Here is an 11,109-nt window from a genome sequence, read left to right on the forward strand (position 1 = left end):
TTAAGATTAATCTTCCTTCTTTTGGCATGTTTCAAGTAAACGAAACGTAAACAAAATGTTATTTCATAAATGGTTCTACTTTAAGGATGTCCATGTTAATCATTCCTATGAAATGTATTCCAAAGCATGTTTAAATATGATTCCTAAGTCCCTATTGAGCCATATAATGATGATGTTAAACGTTCATAACATAATTGGAGGGTGAACGACTATAAGTTACTCCGAAATAGGTTCTAATATCTTAAAAGGCTCTTACACATTGTATAGATACATATAAATGAACAATGGCATTATATATGCATATACAGTATCTATAAGGGTATGGATATGGTATTCCTACCTTACCATTGAGCTACGGTCGGTCGGGCAGTCATGTATCTACCATCGAGGCCCGAGCTACAGCCGATCGGGCAGTTATATATTTACCACAAGCTACAGCCGTTCGGGTAGTTACCACTGATAAGTTGGGCACTTAAAATTTGCAATATTGATATTAGCCTTGAAGATCATCTCGATATAAAATAGTATAGCCATGTGGAGTGGAATCATATATAAATATAGTCATTATGCATATCATGGACCTCAGTGGTAATTCAGAGATTTCAGGTTCATTCGTATCCCTCTCATTGATAGTGTTTTATTGTTATATTTTAGTTATGCTTACATACTCATTATATTATTCGTACTGACGTCCTTTTGTCGAGGGACATTGTGTTTCATGCTATACAGGATCAGGTTAACGAGTAAAGGACCCTTCACAGTAAGTTGTCCCTTGCTATCAACTTTTGGTTGATGAGCTCCATCTCCTTTCGAAGAATTATCATGTCAAGGTATATATGTATATGTCTTTTGCAATTTTGGGTATGTTTGGGCCATGTCCCGACTTATGTACTATGATGACGTTTCACTTTTAAAGGCTTTGCAGATAATGTCTTGTGTATAGTTTTGGTTGTCAGTCTATCATGATGGCCTTGTCGTTCCACACATATGTATATATATCTTTTGGGTTTCTTATCATGAATTGAGCTTATATTTCTTGTATGCTTGTGTATTGATGTGGCTTCTTTGGTCTATGACGAGTCTAATAATAAGTAAGCAAGTAAGGTATGTTGGCGCTCAATTGAGTAAGGCACCGGGTGCCAGTCTCGGCTCTTTGGTTTGGGTCGTAACATCATGGACGCCCCTCAGGTGATCGTGATTCCCCCATATGTCAGAACTACGCGATCGCGAACCTCCACACGTGATCGTGAAGCACAATCTCTTTAAGCCTCACTCATCTACTATGCAATCGTGACCCAAGCCACGCGATCACGATGCACTGTTGTGCATAAGAAAATCAGCAATCTAATTTTAGCTCAAAATAATTCGAAACCACCGAAAACTCACCCGAGCTCCTCAAAACCTGTCTAATCATCCTAATAATCCCATACAAACCTTTTCAAATGCTCAACACACTAATAGCAACATCAAATCCGAGAATCACGCATCAAACCAAGATTCTCAAATTCTCTTAAGTTCAAAATTTTAACTTTCGGCTAGAAGCGCAAATTAATCCCGGGTCACCGAAACCCGAATCAAACATACATACAAGTCCAAAATTATCATACGAATATATTGGAACCTTCAAATTACCAATCCGGAGTCATTTACCCATGATATTGACTTTGGTCATTTTTTTCAACATTAAGCCTCAAGCTAGGAACTAAGTGTCTTAAATCACCCCTGAATATCTCGAAAACCAAATCACCCCTGAATATCTCGAAAACCAAATCACCCATCCCCACAAGTTATGAAATATCAAAACAATCTACAAAAAGTATCAAATAGGGGAATTGGATTCTAGAACTCAAAAGGATCGATTGGATCGTTATATTTAATTAGGTCGGTATTTATTATATTAAGTATAAAAAATAAGTTAAAATATGGAGTACAAAATCATCGGTGCATCGAAAGGTTTTGTTTCCGACATTACGACTTTTGTGTTAGTAAAACTTTTTCTATTACAAAATAATGTTATATGACTTTGGTGAAAAAAAAGAAGTCATAGTTATTTAACCTTTTCTGAAATCCAGTGATTCGTAAAGGAATTCTAAGAACCTTCTTGTCTAACAAAATATTTAAGTTACTTCCTTAATTATAGAGACCTTTCTTAAACTTTGCCTTCATAGCACTAGATTCTCTTGTGGTTTATAATATTACGTTTAGCTTTCTATTTTTGATTTCTTTGTAACAATTGTTTCAAACTTTTCTATTAATACAAACTTATTATAATTTTACGATAAATAAGAAAATGAAATATGTTAATCTGGTTAATGCAAAACATAAAAAAGACAGAGAGCTTCATTTACCTTTGCATATGAATTTTGTTCAAGCGCAAATTTACTTAGTTTGGTCATGTAATAACAATGCGTGACAATATTTCATTTATATTTCTTTGACTTTATTTTCCACATGAATTTTCATACTTGTAAGTATCGTGATGTAATTTTTATCTTCCTTTTTGTATGATTGATTTTTCATTCATATTTTTTATTTTGAACAGACTATTATTTATATTTGCCTTTTTGATTTATTCATTCTCGATTTTATTTTTTTATTGGTTGTGCATGATTGGCAAAGTAATATGAAAACATCATAATATGTTAGGTTTTGAAACTCTTCATTCATATTCTTTCTTTGTATTTTTCCAAAACATCTTTCGACTTTTTAATGTAATGTTAAATAAGAAATAATAAGTATTCTTTTACAAGGTAAACTATTGCTTACGTATTAACAAAAAATTATGATTATTGCTTCTTTATTTTTAGCCTAATTTCATACATAAATTATTTTTCTTTGTTTACAAATTGAAATTATTTTTCTATATTTTTTACTAACATACAAATTTTTGGTTGGACTCATAAAAAATATAGAACCTAAAGTAAAGGTACTAAATGGCTAAGGCATGTTATGAACTAAGTAATTTTTATCACTGATACATTTTTTTCTACTTATATTGTGTCATATTTTTCGCTAGGTTTATGTGTATTCAAAAGATTGATTTTTCTTCAATATGATTTTAGGTCTATCACATATGCTTTTAGGGATCATTTGGTTGGTGGAATAAGGGATAATATTTCGGGATTAGATACTGAATTAGTTTATCCCGCGTTTAGTTAAATTTTTGTATTCCGAATTAGCAATTTTGGGACTACTTTATACAACAATTACGATATTAAGTAGGATAATAATCCCTAAATTACTTAATCCCGGTATCAAATACTATAATAACAAAGATGCCCTTTTCCAAGCTCTTCCATTAAAGTCAATTTAAAAAGTGCAAGATTAAAATTGAAAGTAAAAATTTAGTTCCAACTATCTAGTATACAACAAACACATATTTTATATTATACTCCATATATCTTATTTTTAGTCCAATGAACCAAACATCTACCAATAAAAATATATTCACTAAATAATTTCATCACTATTTAATTCTTGTATTATAATCATGTCTTTATAACCCGAGATAACTTATTCCCCAACCAAATGATCCATTAACATATTCATTTACAAGTGGTAATTGAAAAGTAGCCACAATTCCAAAAGTAATCGAAATTTAGCTACTTTTCATGTAAACATAAAATTGAACGAAAACACTGTTCAAAATTCGAAAAATATTCCAGCATAATATACTGGACTTCCAGCATAATATACTGGACTTCCAGTTCTAGTATAATATACTAGTCCAGCATAATATGCTGGAAGATCATACACAAGTGCTCCAATCTCCAGTATATTATGCTGAAACTTTTCGTGTATTGGAGTTTCAGCATAATATGTTGGAAGTTCATACACAGGTGCACCAATCTTCAGTATATTATGCTGGAGCTTTTCGTGTTGCAGCAAAATAGTGACTATTTTTTAATGAATTTACAAACGCTAACTATTTTTCAATTACCAGTCCGAAAATTGGCTAGTCTATGCTATTTTTACAAATCGATGCTTTTGGAGGTTGATACATGACATGATCAAACTATTTCAAGTATTATTTTTCATATTTATCCTCGATGCATGCCACTTGCACCTTTTGCCCAATATAGTGATCTGTAATTTTGCATAATCTCTTACTGCCGTACATCCATCTTTAACACCTATATTTCTATGACAATCATCTTGTGATACATTGAATCTTAATGGCCCAAAATTTTCACTCTTAAATAACACTAATTGATGTTATAATTGTTCCATACATGATATAACGTACATTTAACCTTGCCAGCCATGCCTCAAGAAATAAAGTTAAAATAGCATGGTATAGTCAATTTTCGGACTGGTCATTCAAAAATAGTCAGCGTTTGCTAAGTCATTGAAAAATAGCCACTATTTTGCTGCAACAAAAATCGATCTAACATAATATACTGGAGCTCGGTGCACCTGTGTATGAACTTCCAGCATATTATGCTGGACCGGTATACTTTGCTGGCTCCAGTATAATATACTGGAGACTGAAACACCGGTGTTCCAAACTCCAGTATATTATGCAAGACCGGTATATTATACTGGAACTCCAGTATATTATGCTGGAGTATTTTTTCGGATTTTGAACAGTGTTTTCGTTCAAATTTATCTTTACATGAAAAGTGACTAAATTTCGATTACTTTTGAAACTAAGGCTATTTTTAAATGATCACTTGTAAATCTGGCTATTTTTGAATTTCTCCCAAAAATAAATAATGCAATTTATACCTTTACAATCCTAAATGGAAAAAATACATTCCACAAGAGGATAATGAGAAGAAGAATAAAAATAAAGCATAAATTTTTCTCTTTCCCAAAAAAAAGAAGAAAAAGGACCAAAAAATCGTTTATCTGGACCAAGTATCCCACGCTGCCTAACCCCTTTTGGCCTCATCCATGAAATGCAGTTTCAACCACAAGATCAAATCTCTAAAAATTACCAAAACAACCCCGAATGGAATATCTCAAGAGCTGGAGAAAAAAAGAAAAGAATATCTTAAGGGTTAATATAGTCATTTCATATATCAAATTAAATGATCCCTGTTCTCCTCCTCTACCTTCAAATCCTCCGCCATTTCTCACACACACACACACTGCGCCCACTCTTTCTTTAACTTTCTCTCTCTACCTATACATACACATATACACAGAGCTATACACACAAACAGTTACAGCGAATGGCGTTGCAAGTGCAAGTAAACGGCGTATCCTTGAAGCCTTCAACGGTGCCTTCATCTTCTGCATGGAGGTCCAGCAAGCAATCAGTGGTCTGCGTTGCAGGAGATTATGGCTTTTCGCCTAGGGTTTTTAACAACAGGGGGCTGAGTTTGAAGGTGAAGTGTAGCTCCGATGCTACTGCTACTACCAGTGTGACGGTAGGGCAGGTGACTGAAGTTTGTAAAGATACCTTTTGGCCTATTGTTGAAGCTGCCGGTGATAAAACTGTCGTAGTTGACATGTACACTCAGTGGTAAGATTACATATGCTCTCTCTCTCTTCCCCCCTTGTAGATTGATGAATTAGTGCTTAATTATGGTTAAGTTTTTCTTGTTTTGCTCAATATTAGCGTAATCCTGATAATCCTGCCTATGTAAGCTTCGCAAAGTATAGTTGGTCTCAAGATAAAGATAAGGAGGAGGATTGGTGTAATTTGACGGCTAAGGTAGTAATAATAGAGTTTAAGTTCTATGCATATCTACACAATCCGATCATCTAAAAGGTAACTGACTGTATATAACTTTTTTAATAGCATTTACACTGATGATGTAATCATTACACTGTCAGTGCATATAACTTAAACCATAATATTAAGAATTGGATAAGTAGCACCCAAGGGTGTGGCATACCGGTCAATGAAGCTAGAAGAACACCATGGTTGAACATGGTTCGAAATACAGTAGAGATAAAAATGATAGGCAATTTGTTTTCATATGCCTACTGGGGAAGACACCACCTCTGTGAGGCAGTGAAAGTATAAATGATTGATGAGAAGTTTGCCTTACTACTGTAATTTGGGAGATCGTGGAATAGGAGAACTAATTAAGCTGATATTGTTTCAGATTTCAAATTAGTACTAGTTGTGGCACATGGATGTAAAAAAAAGTTTCTTATTTGGATGAAATAGAAACATCTCTTTTCCATTTCTTTTTACCCAGATCATTTCTTTGTTTCGTGTGTTCCTGTGGAATTCTATCTCAGAATACCCCCTAAATAACTACGGTTAGAGAGTCAAATGGGTCAGGTAGAAAGAGTCTGGGTCTGGTCAGACATACATGATACATCTTGGTTGGTTCCACCACCACTAGAAAATGGACGTATATATATAACCTTTCTTCTAAAAGGGAGATTCTTATAAATCTTGTTTAAGAGATGAACCCTGTTATTGGACAATTTTGGAGAGAGTTATCTTCACAATCCCATTATTGACTTAGCCTAGGTAGTGTTCTTCAATCGTTCTCTCCTTAAGTGAAGTGACCGTTGATATCTATGTTGATGGATAGTTCAGAACAATTATGACCTAAGTGGAAAATGTGCCTAAGAGCAGTACAAATGGTCAAATGGCGTTTTGCTTCCCTTTCACTCTTTATGACTGTCAAAGACTATTGATTTCTTGGCTAAAGCAATTTCACTTTACACTGCTTCTCTTGACCTTATGGGATGTATTTGAAAATCGTATTTGGCGGTCACAGGAAGAATGTTAACCGGCTGTTCTGTAAGTTTCTGCTGTCACCAAAATTGTTTCCAAAATGGGACAGATTCTACCTAGGTGGGTAGTTGGTACAACTGAAATTGTTCACATCCATAGCTCTACACCTTGCAAATGAAGCTACAGCCTCCACCCCCTGTGCCAACCAAATACAAATATAGGGAGAGAGGCCAAATTTGCAAAATATTTCACTATTGATCATCATGAAACGATATCTTGTGTATTCATCCAAAAAAAATAGACAGGGGCATACATTCTGACTCACCTTTGTGCTATGAATTATCGTCTTACGGGTATCAAGACCCATACTTTCAGGCATGTGGTCTAGTCAACACTGAGTAACACAAGTTTTGATCAAAATGACAATGTATGTTGAATTTACTACAAACAGAGCAACTGTTGCAGACTAGAATGTTACAAATAGTCAAGTGATTGGAGAGGCTTTGTATGCTTTCAGATGTAGGATTTGAAGAATGGTCTAAGTATTAAGGGGGTTAATCACGCCCTCCTGTCGTAACCATACACTGTCTCCTGTCTGATATGTCGTTACTTGATTGAATATTTCTTCGAAATTTGAACTAGTTGTTTACCTCATTTTTATTATCAATTTAATCGATAACCTTTGTGCCTGTGGGAAACAGCATTCTAGAGGGTCTTCTCCATTTTTTCTTTGTTTTCTATCTCTTGATTTCTGATTTCAACCCACCTGCAGGTGTGGTCCTTGCAAAGTGATTGCTCCAAAGTTTCAAGAACTGTCGAAGAATTATAATGACGTGGTCTTTCTGAAGCTTGATTGCAACCAGGATAATAGGGTATGTATTCGTTAAACTCACCATTCCCTTCTAATGAAACAATACACACATACACACAGAATTGATTAATGTGATAATTTTTGGCAGCCACTAGCCAAGGAACTAGGCATAAAGGTGGTTCCAACGTTCAAGATTCTGAAGAATAATAAGGTCGTTAAAGAAGTCACTGGAGCAAAACTTGATAATTTAATAGCGGCAATTGAGGATGTGCGGTCAAGTTAATAGTATTATTTTCTATTATTTCTTCTGCTTATTTGTTTATAACGATGCAGATGATGTGTATCAATGCCATAATTAGTTCTAACTAAATTCAGTGTATAGCCGTGGATGATGAATTTTTCATTAGAGAAGACGGAAGTAATGTATTTTGTATGCAGCGATAAATATTATCTTTAAATTTCAGTCGGCAATGTTTTATTTTTTCCTTGGTGAATAGTAGTCAAGAAAGCTAAATACCCACATTTTCATTTCACATTCTGTTAAGACATAAAATAATACATAGATTACGGTATAACACATGTGGATATTAGTTATGCGGAAAAGAAATATAAGAAGCAGAAAAATCTTCAGTTTTATGTGGAGATTATCTCTCCTAATGCTACTGGATCGTTTAGAGAAATAAAATTAAAATAACTGCAAATCCTTATTTTCACGGATGGCAACGGACCAGGAGCATGGTAAGACGATAAGCAAATGATCTGTTCATCATTTTGTAACGACATTTCTTTGCTTGAACGCAAAACGTTAATAAGGGAAGTTTATAATTCAATAAGAAAGAAATCACGATCAACATGAAGAGCAAGAATATAACCAAACTACAAAGTTGAAGAAGGAAGAGTGGAAAGATTAATCTTTGAGTGACTGCTACAACAACAACAAACCTAGGGGATAAAACCTATAGCCTGTTTGGCTAAGCTGGAGAAATCAGCTTATTTTGAGAAATGTTTTTGAAAAAAGTACTTTTGGAGAGAATCAATTTGTGTTTGGCTAATCAGTTTGAAAAGCACTTTTCAGAAATAATTTGTGTTTGGCCAAACTTTTTAGAAAGTGCTTTTAAGTGTCAAATTACGAATAAGGACATGAATAGATTTACTTAATAATTAATATTATAAGTAAATAAATAATATCAAAATTTTGTTATTACATGCAATAATTAAAAAAAAATTCATTTTATTTAAGTAAAATATGAAAATAAAATTAAAAAGTACTTAATTCTTTTAATATAAGTTAAATATATTAAAATTCCTTCAACAAATATAAAAATATTCACCCCTAAAGACACTATATATTAGAAAGTTTCCTAAAAATAAGAAGAAATATTTATAAATTAATATCCTAAGTATTAGGTTTAAAGGTTATTTTGGTATATACTATATTTTGTGAAGGGTATTTTAGGTAAGAAGAAAAGCCAAAACTGCTTCTGCTTCTGCTTTTGGAAAGAAGCTACTTTTTCTGCTTCTCTGAAACTGCTTCTGCTTCTTCCCAAAAGCACTTTTTTTTCCCAAATAAGCTTGGCCAAACACCTCAAATTAGGAAAAAAAGTGCTTTTGGGGGAAAAAATACTTTTTTTGTCTTGAGAAGCTTGGCCAAACAGGCTACTAGTATAATCCCCAAAGCCGACTTTAATCTTCTATCTAATAAGGCTTGTATCTTAGGCCCTCAAATTTGGGAGCCCCATTTTTAAAAATACGGAAAAGGTCCAAATATGCCTGTGAACTATGCGAAATAGGACAAATATGCCCGTCGTTATTAGTTTGGTCCAAATATATCCAAACCGTCCAATAGTTGTGCATCCATGCCCTTATTAGACGGAACCAGCATTTTTTTTAATTATCTAATACCAAACCCGACCTAAATCTACCGACCCGACCCGACTCACCTCTAATTCTAAAAGACCCAAACTTAATCCCCTATACTGTATCGCCCCAGCCCTAAAACAGACGTTCCCCACCCATTTCCCTCTTCCTTCTGTCATCTTCTTCTTTCTGTCTTCTTCTTCCTAAACAGGCCGTCTAGGGTTTTCCATCTTTGAGTATGACAAGCTAGGGTTTTCCATCTTCTGACTAAGGTATGACTACTTTATTCTTTCTTTGTGTGTTATATATGGGATTTCAAATTTTTTCTTGTGTGTTTCATATGTAGGGACAAGCTATGCTTTGTTAAAATCCATTAAAGAGTGATATAGTTTCTGATATTTTTTTGTATTTTAATACACTAAAGAACAAAATACAGTCAGTTAATTTGATAATTTTGATGGTTTTGTCGGGTGGTTGGGTCTTTTTGTATTTTAATACATTAATTTGATAATCTTGGACAGTATTTGCTATTTTTTTTTTGTCTGTGTTTTGAATATGACTACTTTATATATATTGATGTGGTCTTGTCCCTTTTTCTATACCTTTACATGTGAAGTCCATTGAAGATGATTGATAAAGTGGACTTGGTGTTTCACTATGGGGGTAATTGGGTCTTTTCCCCCGAGATAGTATATAATAAGATGTCGGTGCACACTTTGTCTGGTTATGTCTCTTATCTTGTTAAATATGATTTTATTTGTGAAGAATTTACAAAAAAGTTAGGTTTTAGCTCTGCCGAGCAACTTTTAGTGACTGGACCTTCGGGGAGGTACTACTTGGTAACTAATGACGAAGGTGTGAAGAATCTTCGGTGCTTGTTTTCCAAAGACTTCAAGGTGATTAATTTCTTTGTTGTTGATGAGTCTGACTTAAAGGTATTTGCTCAAAATATTACTCATCATACAGAGACATATTCTATAGATATTGATGTAGCTTCTGAATGCGAACATAGTCTTGGGGAAATGACTTTGATGAATCAGATTGTTTTGAGGATGATTCTATAGAACTTGATGGTATTGTCAAAGAAAATAAGATGGTTGTAACTGATAAGTTGGAAAATTTTAAGGAGTTAGAGGTAGATATGACATTTAAGGATATTGTAGAAGTTAGAAGTGCAGTAAACTTCTATCCACTAGTAAATAAAAAGGGTTGAAGTTGCTCAAAACCGATACGACTAGGGCTAGTTACAAGTGTGCTAAAGGCTGCCCTTTTAGACTGTATATTTCAAATGATAAGAAGTGTCCTACCATTAGAATCAAAACATTGAAATATGAACATACATGTGATCCATGTTTCAAAAATTCTAGGGCTGATAAGAATACTTTGGCCCAATTCTTTAAGAGAAAGGTGCAGTACAATCCTAAGTACAAGTTACAGGATATGAGAGCTGAGTTGGAGAGTAGTTTTGATTTAAATGTGTCCAAAAGTAAGCTCAAAAGGGCCAAGGGTTTGGCTCTTAAGAAGTTGGAGTGCAGTTTTGTTGATGACTATAGCAAACTCGAGGCATATGGACAAGAAGTAAGACAATCTAATCCGAGCAGTGATGTTGTGATCAATTTATCAAAGAATGCTCTTGAAGAAGGGAAAAGAAAGTTCTTAAGGATGTATATATGCTTCAATGCATTGAAAAATGGGTGGAAAAGTAGCTTGAGACCACTGATTGGGATGGATGATATCTTTCTTAAGGGTAGATTTAAGGGTCAGTTGTTAGTGGCTATTGGTCAAGATTGTATGA

The 11,109-nt window shown here is 34.0% G+C and overlaps 1 protein-coding gene across 1 annotated transcript; it reads left to right on the forward strand.

The window, feature by feature from the left end:
• The first annotated feature begins 4,998 nt into the window (after positions 1-4,998).
• Positions 4,999-7,928, forward strand: LOC104233170 (thioredoxin F-type, chloroplastic-like). The gene is made up of 3 exons (XM_009786511.2): positions 4,999-5,470; positions 7,419-7,518; positions 7,606-7,928. The coding sequence occupies exons 1-3, from the start codon at positions 5,178-5,180 to the stop codon at positions 7,738-7,740; spliced, it is 528 nt and encodes a 175-aa protein (XP_009784813.1). The 5' UTR covers positions 4,999-5,177; the 3' UTR covers positions 7,741-7,928.
• Positions 7,929-11,109: the final 3,181 nt, after the last annotated feature.

The sequence above is a fragment of the Nicotiana sylvestris genome, chromosome 5 (genome assembly GCF_000393655.2).
Source record: "Nicotiana sylvestris chromosome 5, ASM39365v2, whole genome shotgun sequence".
Classification (NCBI taxonomy): domain Eukaryota; kingdom Viridiplantae; phylum Streptophyta; class Magnoliopsida; order Solanales; family Solanaceae; genus Nicotiana; species Nicotiana sylvestris.